This window comes from Silurus aristotelis (assembly GCF_946808225.1).
Source record: "Silurus aristotelis genome assembly, chromosome: 13".
Lineage (NCBI taxonomy): Eukaryota > Metazoa > Chordata > Actinopteri > Siluriformes > Siluridae > Silurus > Silurus aristotelis.
Genome location: NC_139586.1, coordinates 18450464 through 18464883, shown reverse-complemented (window position 1 = coordinate 18464883; position 14420 = coordinate 18450464). Strand labels below are relative to the sequence as shown.

Here is a 14420-nt window from a genome sequence, read left to right as displayed (position 1 = left end):
AAATGTCAAATTAATTTAATTCAGTGAGTTTATATCGTAGATTATTTAGAGCTACAGTATGCAAATGCAAGGGAATGTCGCCCTCTACTGGTTGTATTTGGTTATCGTAGTCGTCAAAATTACAAGCGCATGCGCAATGTCGCTTGTTTGACTGTAACGCTAAGTGATGTGATGGCTACCAAGGAAGCTTATTTGTATTTAGGAGTTATACATTGACATTTGAGCCGAAAACGGTGCAACTTCAAAATGAAATTAACTCGGAAACTTGTTCTCTCTCGGGCCAAAGCGTCGGACCTTGAAAGCGTTAAAAAGTTGAATTGCTGGTATGTTGTGCTTGATTTAGTCAGTGTGTACTGTATTTATTTCACTAGCTGGGTAGCTAACACAGGCTAGCTAGCTTACAGAGCAAGTTCAGCATCAGCACCCAGTCTGAAGATAGGGCCAAAATTGTGTTTTATTTCGTAAATATCTTTCAGGCTGAATAAAGAGAAATTATTGCTTTACACCTTTTTCTGGTACATTTTTATACCTTAAGTCTATAATTACATTTTGTTCCTCAACATATTATTTGTGTTTTAGGGGCTGCAACCTGACAGATGTAAGTGTTTTTTTTGTTGTTGTTGTTTTCAAGGTAACTCGTTTTTCTTTATCTGCTTAATAAAATTATTTTATGTTGATATTCATCCTCAGATCTCAATATTCTGTGAAATTTCCAATGTTGAAGTTTTAACATTAAGGTAGGATTTGCTGTAGCCCTGCATGCTCATCTCTCTATCTCTTCTATCATTATTATTTCAAATGAGTAGATTTTTAACAGACATCTCGTTTTCAGTGCCAATAATATATCCTCTCTGGAGCACATTGCCAACTGTCACAATCTGACCGAGCTGTACCTGAGACAGAATGACATCCAGAGTCTCTCGGAGCTGAGCCATCTTAAACACCTCACCTCTCTCAAAGTTCTGTGGCTGGCAGAGAACCCATGCTGTGGCACAGACCCAGTGAAATACCGTTTGTCTGTGTTGAGGGCCCTTCCTGGTCTGCAAAAACTAGACAGCCAGGGTGGGTAAGAATGAAGCACAATAGAAGCTTTAACAGATGCATATATTTCACTTGCGTATCTTTTGTGCTTATTTTTGGATAAAATAGAGCATATTCTGCATAGACATCTAAAACATCATGATTAAGCTAAAATGTAATCTCCTCTGTAACCATCGCCATATGCCATGAATGAGATATTCGCAATTTTCAAATGGTTAATGAGAAATAAGAATACCCCCCCCCCTTACTGAACTTACAGTGATAAGGTTTTGTTTGACATGACCCTTTCCTTCAGTGGAACCTCTTTTTTGTTTAGTTGTGACAGAAGAAGAACTTGCACTTGCTTTGGAAGAAGGTGAAGAAGTGATCACACCTGCAGGTCCTGCCACAGCCAGTTCATCGAATGGTCTCACTGAGGCAGACTCTGAGTACGACTCTCTCAATTACAGTGTGGATGAGAGGAAGTAAGTTTATACCGCTATATACTTTTTTTTTTCAGGAAATGAAAAAGACAAAGTCAAGATTATGTAAAATAGTGGGGGGGAAAAGAGAAAGAATAGCTACTAGATATAATACCATCCTGGTCAGGGAAACCCATACCTGTTTTGTTGTTTTTACATGAATATTGCAACTCTTGAGTTTGTTGCCAACACATAAAGCATAAAGGGACTTAGATCTCTGTCTTATTCATTGCTGCTCTGGAAAAGTTACAATACAATTTATATATATATATCTCAACTTGGCACTTTTAAAGGTTTTGCTGGGGCCTTCAAATAAATAGGTGATCTTTTGAAAATATTTTAAGGCATAGTTATTTCAGTGCTCTTACACATGTCAGCATTAACTTTTGTATAAACTCCAAAATAAAAGCATAAATACAGTGTCAACAGATTGTTTTATACAACCGCTAATTAATACAGTTAATTTAATAATACAACACCCACCAGTAACTTTAGACTAATAATGCGTAGGGACAAGTGTTAACAATTGACAATTGTTTTTGGCTGACAGAAGTGGAACCTGGCATTTTCTTCTGTTGTCCAGTTTTAAGGTTTAATTTGTTGTGCATTCTGGCATTATTTTCTGTTTACAATTTCTCTCAGCTTGAAGCAGTTTGGACATTCTCCACTGACCTCGGTCATGAACAATGCGTTATTTTTGTATTATTGCAAAATTGCATGAATGTGTGTTTTGTGAGAGTATTTTATTATAATTAATAGGTCATGGGCTCTAAGTCATGTTTAATGGCAATCCTTTAGACCAGGCACAAGTTAATTTGCTGCCAGTATATTATTAGTGAAAAATCCTGAGTCTGTTTTTTTTTTATTGTTCTCAGTAAAATCCATGCTTACTCTGGGATAAAACCATTGCCTAAAGAGAAATTTTCATCTTCACGAGAAGCTGGTTCCTCCCTGAAGAAAAGGGTCAGTATACAAAGAACATTATCTAATTTGACTATTATAAATCTCACTTGGGGTATTATTTATCATCAGGTATGCAGTTTTCTTGTATAGTGTTAGAATTGATGCACAATCAACATGTATTAATTATTTCTGTGTAGTTTCAAGTGTGTGTGTGTGTGTGTGTGTGTGTGTGTGTGTGTGTTTAAGAGTCACACTCTGGAAGCTGTGCTGCTCCTGCTGAAGGACCTGGATGCTGAGGAGCTAAAAACCGTTCAGTGTGCCACAGAGAACAAACTCAGAGCTCGCAGTAGACAGAAGGAGAAAATGCCAATTGCTCAACACTGAATAAAAGCTAATCACTACTGCATGCAGAATGACCAGCAACATAAAAGTAGCTTTTTGCTAAACAAGAAATCAGGTTCATGTTTAGACATTGTTGCCAGACCAAAAATAATCTCCCTGCTTAGCAACAAATACAGGTGATGGTTAAATGACAAAAAAAAAAAACCCAAAAAACACTAAGTGCTTTAATAAGGATAATAATCAATCATAAACAAACAGCCTCAGCGTGGCAGAATAAATAGAGATTCTGTCAACCAGTGTTACAATGAATGAGGTGGAGTCTCACTAAATTCATTAAAAGGTCTTCCATAGGTGTTCAAATGGTTTGAGATATTATGAGTGACAGCTATAGCATGTTATCAAAAATTTTTTTTGTTCCAAATAAACTGTCCGGTGAGCCTTTATTACCTGTTAATGGTGGTGGAATTATCCTGAAAAAGTCCACTCCCTTTAATAGAGAAATGTTTCAACATAAAATAAAAAGTGATCAGTTAAAAGAGGTCAAGTGAAAGCAAACCAGAGCAATATAAATAATGAAATGCCTGCACAGCATGGCAGAGCAACCAGTTACTCCTTTAATTTGTCCCCCATGTATATGTATAGCTACACTACATGGCTAAAAGTTTATGAACACCTTGGGCATCACACCCTGATGCTCTTGTTGAACACCCTATTCCAGATCTAATTGACCCATTGCTGTTATATAAATTCCCCTGTCTCTCAGAAGGCTTTTCATTAGATTTTGGAGTGTGGCTGACAAAACTTGCCCATTCAGCCCTGAGTAATGTCCAAAAAGGAGTATCTGGGGTGCAACTGGCATTGCAATTTCAGTGTGGTTGAGATGTGCAGGGCATCCAACATTCACGCAAACCTTGGCGCATGGATTTGTGCACAATGGCACCGTCATGCTAGACCACATTGGCCCTTCAGTTCCAGTGAAGAGAAACTGCAATGCTGTATCCTACAGAGACTTGTGATGACCAGGTGTCCTCAAACTTGAACCATGATGGGTTTAAAATAGTTTCACAAAGAAATGTTCTGTAAACACTACTTTTTGCAGGCATGATTAGTGTAACAAAAAGAAATCATGGCTGCTTTGCTGTTCCTGGTGTCAATTTAGCATTTTTGTTCATCTTTTTTTAAACAAGAATTTCTTTAGCATCTGATTATTAGAAAGTTTCTTGAATGTGTATTATGATAGTGCAGGAATAACTCTGGAATTAAATGTATATTTACTGAACATATTTTTGTCAATAAATTGCAATGCATCATATTTATTAGATATCTATACATAATACATACTGTTTACATAAAAGTGTACATAGTTACTATTTATTACTTGAGTGTTGACATGCTTCCGTTGGATGCCTACAGTGCATGAAGAATGGAATTACATTCTGCACTGTATCCATAACAAACTGCACATGCGCAGCATAGGGACCTGCCAGCATTTTGTTTCCTATCCACAGTAATCAGTACAAATGCTCTAATGTGTCTAAAGACTGGTGGCCAATTATCAAATCAGTACTTGGAATCTTTTTTCTGCCCTGATTACTCAACATCCTCTTTCTCTAGGAAGTCTGTAAGAGTTCCTGCATCCACAGGAATCAGAAGGTACTCTATTCCATCAGCTCCCTACAAAAGAAAAAAAAATATGATACATTACTTTAAAGAAAAGAAACCTACAATTCTATCTTGTATTGATTCTTCTGAAAAAAGTTAAACCTACTGTTTAAGTGGTAACTAAAAATTATACATTTAGTTTGAATGCCCCTTCCTGCAAATATGCACATCCAGGCAGTAAATTCAGGACAAATGCAATGTAGATGCACTTATTCACCTTCTTTGTGCGGATCAGCTTATGATCCCTGAATTCTGTCAGCTGAGTCCTCAGTGTGATGTCACTGTTTACCAGGAAAGCCTCACGACAACGCTGGTAAAAATCTTGAAAAGACAAACCTGAACACAAATCAAGCCAGAAATGTGAATTAAAAAGTCAAGCTAGCAGAGCAAATATGAAAACATGCTTTTAGAGATCATTTGAGAAACTGCTTCAATATTTTAAGCAAAAATCAGAACATGGACTGTAAATTTGGATAAAATGTACAGTTTTACCTGTATATGACTGATTGTCCTTGTTCTCCAGTTGGAATTCTGCTAATAGTCTGAAGATCCCTCTGTAATATGTATAAATCAATAAATATAAATTATTGCCTTTTGTAAATTTCTAGTCTCACAACTTGTTTAGTTCTGGTATTACATGCAAAACAGAACAAACTATAAATACAGATTTACAGCTACTTTGGTGGATTGCTCTACCTAAACTTTAAATGTCACAGTTATGTAATTGGTAAACAATGGCTAAAAAGACAGGCCACCCCAGCTGACATTAGCAGTAGCTGTCATGGTCTCATTAAGAAACAATCTGGAAAAAAAATCACAAACTATAACTGTATACTGTATTGCACTGGTCCCCAACCTTTTTTTGTGCCAGGGACCGGTTTAATGTCAGCCAATATTTTCACGGACCAGTCTTTAAGGTGTGGTGGATAAATACAACAAAATAAAATGATACGACCGGCATAAAAACTGATATTTTCTAAATATAATAATAAACATGAATCCACTGTGTTGTTTTTTTGTTCATTTTGCTGGCTTGGGGGTTTAAATTTAGCGGTAATGTATTGTTACGGGCCGGAGCAGCCCCTTTGCGGATGGAGGTAACACACGTGACCGAGGCAAGCATCATGACATGCATCAAGAGTGAGTCATAGACAGATGTGGCGGAGAGAATCCGGTAATTTAGCAAAATAAAACATCGGTCAGGATCAGATAATAAATAAAACGGAAATAATGCAAGTTATGTATTCTTTCTGTGCGGCCCCGTACCAATTGACCCACGGACCGGTGCCGGTCCGCAGCCTGGGGGTTGGGGACCACTGATGTATAGTATTCACTACAAGGTTGCGTGTTTACTTGTATTGGATATAACTGTGTGTGTGTCCGGTGCTGTACCTGGCATTTAGTGTGAGACTGCGCAGGACGTGTGTGAGCGAGCTAAGAGCCAGTGCTCCAGTCTGCTGTACTAGAAGAGAGTTCTCGTATGATGTCTCTTCTGTGTACGGCAGGAAGGTAGTGGTCTCATACCAAAGCCAGTTGAACATGCACATCTTCGAGTGGTCCCACACTGAACAAGCAAAGGTTGAAAGTTTTAAATCCACCACTAATCTAGTAAAAAATACTTAAAATATTAAAGTCAATATCAAAAGTACAGTTATTGTATAGTGTTAGTGTTAAAACAGACCAAGAGGGGCATTGATGTGATCAATGGAAGCGAGCAGGTGCATGTTGGGAATGGAGGCCAGCTGCCCCAGGGCCTGCTGGCTCTTCTCCCCACGTAGCATGGGGCCATCAATGTTGTGGATGATCAGGTAGATGTGGTTGTCCAGGTCTTGTAAGAACACAATGTTCACAGATCAGTCAGCATGATGATGCTTTTTACCATGGATGGACAAAAAATTAATGGCATCATGTAAAAGTTAGAAACAAGGTGGATTTGAGTTTTCATGTAAAAAATAAATCTAAAGATAACCTTTTTTAAGGGTTTTCACAATGAAGTCGATTTGGTCCATTGGAGTACGAAAACTTCCGTCATGCTCCAGCATCTCACTGGTGATGGCATTTAAGATCTGTGAAAGTGGAATGACAACAGTTTTTCATTACTACTTAATCAGTTATAAACAAAGTTTCTATCTGTACTTATATGGAGAAATCTAAAAAATTCCCCAACCCTTAAGGGTTCACAGATTTAGAGCAATAAACAAAAGTGCACATCACATGTATCTTTAATAAGCAAAAGTAAAAATTTATTAACATTCTTTTCATACAAGTTTTCATTTACAAATGACAATTGTGTTGAATTTGTGTCAAAATGCAAATCACCTTGAAATGCAATTACATCAAGATGGCATTTTCCCACAAAACTAAACACATACACACCCTTGGTTTTCCTCAAATAAGTTCAAAACTGTGTGTTTTGTAATAACTGCCCAAGCTAGCTAATAATAAACAATACATTTAATTTTAGATAAATATAATTGTATAAGGAGCTAAATAAATTGTCCACGTTTTAGTTCTATATTTAAATAAATAGTTGGATATAGATGTTCTGTATTTACAATGATAAATATACTTCAGTATACTGTAAGCTGAAAATGAAATCACAATGTGAACTCTAATAATTGTACATGAGCCATTGTCTAAACAAGCTTAAGACCAGCTAGATTAATATATTTTTTTCGATACGCAAGATATGTTTTTAAAAAGCTATTACTTACTGATTTGAGGGTGATGCTTGGGAAAAATCCGTTAATTACCAGGTGCATGGAATCAGACAGCATTTTAGTGCGAAACATCTCTAATAAAAGCTTCTTTGAGCCCAGGCCATACAGCAATATGTTGAAACCCATCCTGGTTACATGTATATAATAATACATGTAAATGTTAAGTTATTTGCACATTAGAATGTTGTGGGGAATAAAAAAAACAAAAAAAAACAATTCTAAAGCAAAATCTAAAATGCATGCTAACATACACATCTGGATTTTTAACTCAACTGTAACTGCAGCATCCATTTATTGAAATTATCTTCATGTTTTTTATTCAACTGAGTGATTTCATCTCCATAACAGGATGGCTTTCCACCAAGCAACTGCAGCAGAGTTTCCTACAAAATACACAGGATATGTCTATCAATTACACATACTGTACATGTACCATAAATAATACAGCCATTAGCACCTAAATTAATTATAGATAGTTGAACAAAACTGACCCGTTCCAGTTTTGGGGTCTGGAGCTTTTGGAGCGTTCTGTCCGATGTGAGGACCTTCGAACTGCTGTGAGCTTCAAAGTATTCCTCCACCAAGCTGGGCTGGAATAAAACACAATTACAGACCTGTAATTGTGTTCAACATGCTAAACATGTTGAACACAGACCTGTAATTGTGTTCAACATGCTAAACATGTTGAACACAATTACAGGTCTGTGTTCAACATGTTTAGCATTTTGACCAATAATTTGAGATGCATTAGATAATACATTTTGACCACACTAACGGGTCTCCTTATTGAGCAAACATCATCAACAGAATCCTACCTCAAGTGCTTTCTTGCTCTTCTTGGCAGGCGTCTTATAAAGTGCAGAAGCTGCTGTAGATGTTTTGCTGGGGGTTTTTGGCTGTGCTTCAGACTTTTCTCCTTTCTCCTTCTCATCTTCATGCTCATCCTCCTCCTCCTCAGAGTTTGATGGGGAGAAATCACTGTCACTGTCTGAATTCAGATTAGGAGCTGAAAAAAAAAAGAAAACATCCAGCTGTTATCATAAATATGATAATGCAATCCCAGAAAATTATTTTAAAACAACTGGGGTTTAATTACTGTTTAATCATTATTAATGCAACAGATAAAACAGAAAGCAGTCTGATGTAAAAGTAATGTGGAAAATGTATCAAAATTTGTATGGATGGCACTCCAGCTTTTTTCTATATTCGACTAATCCTATTTTAATGCTATAACCAAACCTGATATTCGCTTTCTCAATCTGTGTGGGGTCGTGGAAACAAACTGTACTTTCTTCCCCTGAAAAGACAATAATTTAAACTAAGTAACTACACAATATAAAAAAAATATTTTTTAAATGTTAGCTGAAAGAGAGTGTTGTTGCAATTACTTTTTGAGGAGTTTTGTTTTCAGTCACGAACCCTGGAAGTGAGAAGTATATAACATCATTAGAAATCTGCATATTAAAGATAAAAGTATTACAATTTGAAAAAGAAAACTTAAAATAAATTGGTCTCTCACTCTTGGATGCACGGGCAGGGCTGGGTGGTTCCTGTGGACTATCAGAAGTGCTAAATGTGACACTTTTTCCAGGAGTGCGGGCCCACTCTGATGCTGACGTTTTAAAAAAATAAATAAAGAGAGAGCGAGAGAGAGAGAATGTCAAGTACACTCATGTAATTTAATGGATATGATACATGGTATGTCAGGATATACATGTATGCTAACAAACTGCCAACCAAAAATAAAAAACTAAGTTTTAAATGATCTAACACCAAAAAATTAAATAATATATTTTATAAAAACAAAAGGAAGTGGGGGAAAAAAATAAATAAAAATAAAAACAAAGGGAAGAAAATGTGGCAATGCCACTGCCATTTTCTCCCTTGCCCCTAGTCACTGCTGTTCACTGGACATCTTCATTTCACAAGAACTCAAATTCCCATTTACTAATGATGACCATATCCATCCATATCTCATTGATTTATGTAAAGATTCTGAGACCAACTAACAATTTCCTTCCACTCACGTACCCACTTGTGCCATTTTATTGGAGCGTTTAATAGTCTGGAAAGTGAACACTGAGGCTCCTGCAGTGGCCGATACATCCTCTTCTCCATCTGCACAACATACAAAACATACACAAGAACACTCAAAATTAAGCAACACAAACTACAGGCCAACAGTGTCCGATCAAGTCAAATAGGCTTTTATTGTCATTTCAACCACATACAGTGCAGCACACAGTGAAATTAAATAACGTTCCCCCTGGACCAAGTTGCTACATTAGACAACATGAATTAACAGAAAAGAACACTGAACTACACAAAACTTAAAACTAACAACATAAAGTGCACATGTGCAACATTTAGTGCAAAGAAAGAGGGACAACACAATAGAAGGAGACTAAACACAGTGACTAGTCTGGTAAACATGAAATTCTAGCAGCAGAAACAAAGTGCAAAAACAGTTATTTTTCTGCAGAAAAAAACTTTACTGTTGGTGTGCGTGTGTCAGTCCGGTCCCTTCATGTTGAGTGGATGTTTAATAAAAGCTGGTACTACATAATTAATGCACTTTGTTTAGTTTTAATGTCTTACCTTGTGTGCCAGTGACTAGTGCCTCTACATAGATTTGCTCATTCAAAACACCATTTCCATCCTCTTCTTCTTCTTCTTCTTCATGAAGGCCTCCTGATCGCTTCCTACGACTCTTCAGGCTTACCAGAGTTTGGACTGAATTTTGTGTGGCTTTTGAACCTGAAAGTAGATTCATGATTATAAAGGTAATGCTTCTATTCAAGACTCCATTGCCAAAGCATATATACTATGTAGAAGCCCAAAGAACAGAGTGTTGTTTGTTTTTCTGGAGTAACAACTGCTGTGTTGTGTTTATTTGGTGTTATTTCTGAAAGACAGCCTTTGATTACATCACCCTATGATAAGAGACATTTATTTTACTATTTGGAGATTTGGAAGTGGTACAATCTTCCAGCATGTTGGACCATGAGGTTACAATCCTTTTTTTTTTTTATGTCTAGTATGTTTTCACCGTGTTCATGTATTTCCTAAAGAAATACACGACAGAAGGTAATGCAAAATTTCACCTAGCTGTGAATGTGTGTGGCGGCCTGCGATAATTGGCAATGGTGTCCCATCAAGGGTGTATTCCTTCCTTGATGTTATGATACAAGATGTTCCTTGGTTAGGGTCTGAATCTACCTCAACCCTGACCAGCAACGACTACAGCGCAATGAATGACTGAATAAAGGAAAGGATATATAAAACTGTTCCTGCTTTATTTGGTACTCACGGTACTCTTATGTCATCTGTTATGTCCTGCCTCTGTGACAGAGCTATTACACTACATTCAATATAACTGACATTGTTAAATAAATGTTACGTAAATACATGAAATACAAAATATTTTTTGTATGTGTACAAAATCAAAAAGTAAAATTGGACGCTTTTTTGGTTGGTCCCTCTCCATACCTTGATGTTTTTCCACAATGTGATCCAGAACATCATTATCTCCCACAAACCGCAGCTCTAAAGCTTCTGGTTCCACCGGGCGCTTCTGTGGGCTCATGGTGGTCACCTGAAAGTGGAATAAAGCGTTTCGTGATGCTCGAAAAACGATATTGTGGATTTTTATTTCTACATTGCTGGTAAAACACGGGTAACAGCAGCCCCCGTTAGCCAGAAAGCTATGTTTCTACAGTAATGAGCTAGGAAGTGCGCGAGCTCACCCGGAGAGGAAGAAAAATGGCAAATTCATTCAGCGGATTCGAGGCACTAGCTTTCGACTGTCAAGTAATCTTTACAACTAATTTTCAATGAAGAAACAACTCCGTGTTAAAGGGCTGCACGTTTTTAAAGAACAGTGACAGTTCATCAGCAAGCATGAAACTTTCCGCGCCAACCGAAGAAGGTTTAGGCCACGTGACCGGAAGCGACGTCAGCTCAGTAGCCGCTGTTTGAAGGAAGTAAATGAGTAAAAGATCAGAGGGATCTCAGATTGTTGTCTATTTGTTTACCAAGTCCACATTTTCTCCTTTTTATTAGCTACAGAGGCTAATTATTATCAATAGTAACAAATTCAATAACATCGGGTTCAGGATCCAGTGTTGTGGTGCCAGACAGTTCCATGGAAGTACCCAAAAACACAATCAACACACAGTCTTGATATACCCTCTTCAGCTATATGTGTAACGCCCACCTTTTTTTGTTAAACTTTCCAAACATTCCTTTATCCATCATTATCCTAGAATTCTCAGGTTCTTTTCGATAATTGTGGCGTAGCCCGTTCATCACTGTTTTTCTAAAAAAAAGTAGCATGTAATTCACGTATGGCCGCTTCATGACCCTCTACACCTTGCCACCACTTCAAACCTTGGCTATTTGTTCTTTGGGCCAATGTATTACTCTTTACAAATCACCCCTAAAGAACAAGATAGGTTGTGCTTACTGCTGCTTCAAGTGTGCTGATTCTTATAACACAATTAGCACCTCTTCGATTATACTGACTGGGCTGTGTACCACAAAAATATATTTCATGCATGTCAGAAACACCTAATAATGAAAAAAGGGTAAAAGGTTAAAACTACCATATGACTTGCTGTTGTTTTTAAATACCACGTTGGCACAATTGTTTTAACAATTTCACTTTGTAGAGACGTTTTAAAGACATTAAATATGAATATATTCCATATATTTGGCTGTATTTAACTTTACTGATGAGCCAATAACTTTGCTAGAAAAGCAATCATTTGTAATTAATTTCTAATTATTAAAATAAGCTGGCCATTATCTTCAACTTTACTATGGCCACAGTGGACACAGAGCCTATTGCAGGATCATTTATGTAATTTAGCGGATACTTTCATCCAGAGCAACCTGCTGATTTACACAGCATTTGGGGGTTAAGGACTTTGCTCAAGGGCCCAGTGATGGCATCTTTTCAGTGCTGGGATCTGAACTCACGATTTTCCAATCAGAGTCCACACGTTCCACCCAGAGGCATAATTAGACTAATAATTCATCCAACAGGCGGGAGGAAACCCACTGAGACACAGGAAGAACATGCACCGAAATTCCACATGAACAGTATCCTGATCACAGAATGAAACCAGGTCCTTCAAGCTGTAAGGTGGCATCAGTATACAAATCAGATATCTAGGGCTAGGGTGGATACAGCATGTGTTTGGAAAGAAATTCATTCATAAATTTCATTTAAAACTATAAGAAACATTTTTTTATTGCTAGGAAAACTTGACCTTAACTATATGACTGCATATATTCATAAATTGTTAATACAGCTGAGCTCCTCAATGACTTTTAGGTAATAAATATAGCTACGATTCTCTACTCAGAGCTGTACAGTAGTCACTCATAAAATGTCATTATCGCTAACCACTAACCACTAGACAGACCACAAGCCGTACGGGTGGGAAAACACACCTCATCCACCCTCACCCTCAGCACTGGCGCCCCCCAGGGTTGTGTTCTGAGCCCCCTGCTTTACTCAATGTACACACATGACTGTGTGGCCACATCCAACTCCACCACCATCATCAAGTTTGCTGACGACTCTGTTGTGGTGGGTCTGATCTCCAACAACGACGAGACGGCCTACCTACAGGAGGTTAAAAACCTGGAGAGATGGTGCCAGGAGAACAACCTTCTCCTGAACGTCAGCAAGACTAAGGAGTTGATCGTGGACTTCAGCACAAAGCGGGAGAAGTCATACCAACCTATAAACATCAGCGGGACCCCAGTGGAGAGAGTGGACAGTTTCCGGTACCTTGGTGTTAACATCACACAGGATCTGTCTTGGTCCTGTCACACCAACACCCTGGTGAAGAAGGCCCGGCAGCGTCTGTACCATCTGAGACGCTTAAGGGACTTTAAACTACCCTCTCAGGTGCTTAAGACTTTCTACACTTGCACCATTGAGAGCGTCCTGACAGGTAGCATCACTTCCTGGTTCGGGAACAGCACCATGCAGGACAGACGAGCCCTCCAGAGGGTGGTGCGTTCAGCTGAACGTACCATCCACACTAAACTCCCTAACCTGCAGGACATCTATAGCACGCGGTGCAGGACCAGAGCCAGGAAGATTTTGAAGGACCTCAGCCATCCCAACAATGGACTTTTCTCTGTTGCGTTCAGGAAAACGCTTCCGCTCCCTGAAAGCGAACACAGAGAGAATGAGGAGGAGCTTCTTCCCGCAGGCCATCCGGTGTTTAAACCAGAAAACACCCAGGATCTAGAACTGGCCCACTCTCTCCACCATCATCATCACACTTCTCTGTACATATATTCACCTTCGCACCACGTCACTTTAAAACATATCTCACCGTTCGCACCACGACACTTTAAACTCTGGACTTTTTATTTTATTCATACCACATGGACCATATTGCACCATATTGCACAAGGACACTTTACGGACCTTTACACCACACCATACCGCACACGGACACTTTATGGACAACCCACCACAATTGCCTATTGTATACATATTGTTTACATTTGTATTTTGTTTACATCTTTACATCTTTCACTACACACTGTTTACTGTTTATATGTATATTTGCTCATACATTATCCTGTTATATATCTATATATCTTTATACCTTATATTCTTTTATTTTATTTATTTATTTATTTTATTTTATTATATTTTATTTTATTTTAATAGCCTTTCTTATACCTTATAGTTATTTATCTGCCTCCTTTTCTTCCCCCATCCTATTCCCTCAAGCCGGACCATCGTACAAAACATTTCACTACATGTCGTACCCTGTATGTATGTGTATGTGATGAATAAAATTTGATTTGATTGATTTGAACCAGAACATTCAGCCTTTAAGAATTAGACGACTAAAAATGTGTGGTCCAAATGAAAATATATGTTTGCTTTCACTTAATGTTGAATGATATATGCATTTTAATACATAGTTTTTTGTGTTGTTTCTTTTGCACCGGTTCTAAATGCCATAAAAGTTTTACAACAAAGGCTAACCTGTCTGGCCTGAGCCTGCAGAAGATTAATTAGACCAGGTTGTCAAAAGCTGTGTGTAGGAAGCACCATTGCAGTCTGAATTTGGCCTTTACAATATGATGGCTGTAACTCTCTAGTGAGAACTGAACCTATGACCCACTTCTCACAGGTTTAAACCTCAGCCCATACTGTTGCCTCAGGCTCTCCATAAGGACCACTTTTTAAAACGATCTGGTTACATTCTAGCTGAGAACAGATGGCTCTTTCAGATGGCACTGAAACCTTTCT

General features: G+C 38.0%; 3 protein-coding genes across 3 annotated transcripts in view; 2 read left to right on the top strand and 1 right to left on the bottom strand.

Annotated features, from left to right (window-relative positions):
• LOC310735980 (uncharacterized protein) overlaps positions 1–14420 on the top strand; it is a 139632-nt gene that overhangs the window by 86978 nt on the left and 38234 nt on the right. The window lies entirely within an intron of this gene.
• On the top strand, positions 134–4467 carry cfap410 (cilia and flagella associated protein 410). Its single transcript, XM_083559427.1, has 7 exons — positions 134–323; positions 580–598; positions 691–737; positions 833–1062; positions 1358–1505; positions 2378–2465; positions 2652–4467. Exons 1-7 carry the CDS (start codon positions 247–249, stop codon positions 2787–2789), a joined length of 747 nt encoding a protein of 248 aa, XP_083415553.1. The 5' UTR covers positions 134–246; the 3' UTR covers positions 2790–4467.
• orc2 (origin recognition complex, subunit 2) lies at positions 4031–11096 on the bottom strand. The gene is made up of 17 exons (XM_083559214.1): positions 10876–11096; positions 10619–10724; positions 9728–9886; positions 9161–9247; positions 8649–8741; positions 8518–8549; positions 8369–8426; positions 7945–8135; positions 7621–7719; positions 7403–7512; positions 7124–7256; positions 6379–6475; positions 6091–6237; positions 5802–5973; positions 4902–4963; positions 4627–4745; positions 4031–4421 (listed from the first exon to the last, which is right to left on the bottom strand). Exons 2-17 carry the CDS (start codon positions 10713–10715, stop codon positions 4338–4340), a joined length of 1740 nt encoding a protein of 579 aa, XP_083415340.1. The 5' UTR covers positions 10716–10724; positions 10876–11096; the 3' UTR covers positions 4031–4337.

What these genes read in the sequence shown, in the direction of transcription:
- cfap410 (XM_083559427.1), top strand. Translation starts at nt 247, where the DNA reads ATGAAATTAACTCGGAAACTTGTTCTCTCTCGGGCCAAAGCGTCGGAC. An exon ending in GTTGAAGTTTTAACATTAAG is followed by an intron (nt 738 to 832) that starts GTAGGATTTGCT and finishes TCTCGTTTTCAG; the next exon opens with TGCCAATAATATATCCTCTC. An exon ending in TACAGTGTGGATGAGAGGAA is followed by an intron (nt 1,506 to 2,377) that starts GTAAGTTTATAC and finishes TATTGTTCTCAG; the next exon opens with TAAAATCCATGCTTACTCTG.
- orc2 (XM_083559214.1), bottom strand. Translation starts at nt 10,715, where the DNA reads ATGAGCCCACAGAAGCGCCCGGTGGAACCAGAAGCTTTAGAGCTGCGG. An exon ending in CCCTGCCCGTGCATCCAAGA is followed by an intron (nt 8,550 to 8,648) that starts GTGAGAGACCAA and finishes TCTCACTTCCAG; the next exon opens with GGTTCGTGACTGAAAACAAA. An exon ending in TGTGAAAACCCTTAAAAAAG is followed by an intron (nt 6,238 to 6,378) that starts GTTATCTTTAGA and finishes TGTTCTTACAAG; the next exon opens with ACCTGGACAACCACATCTAC.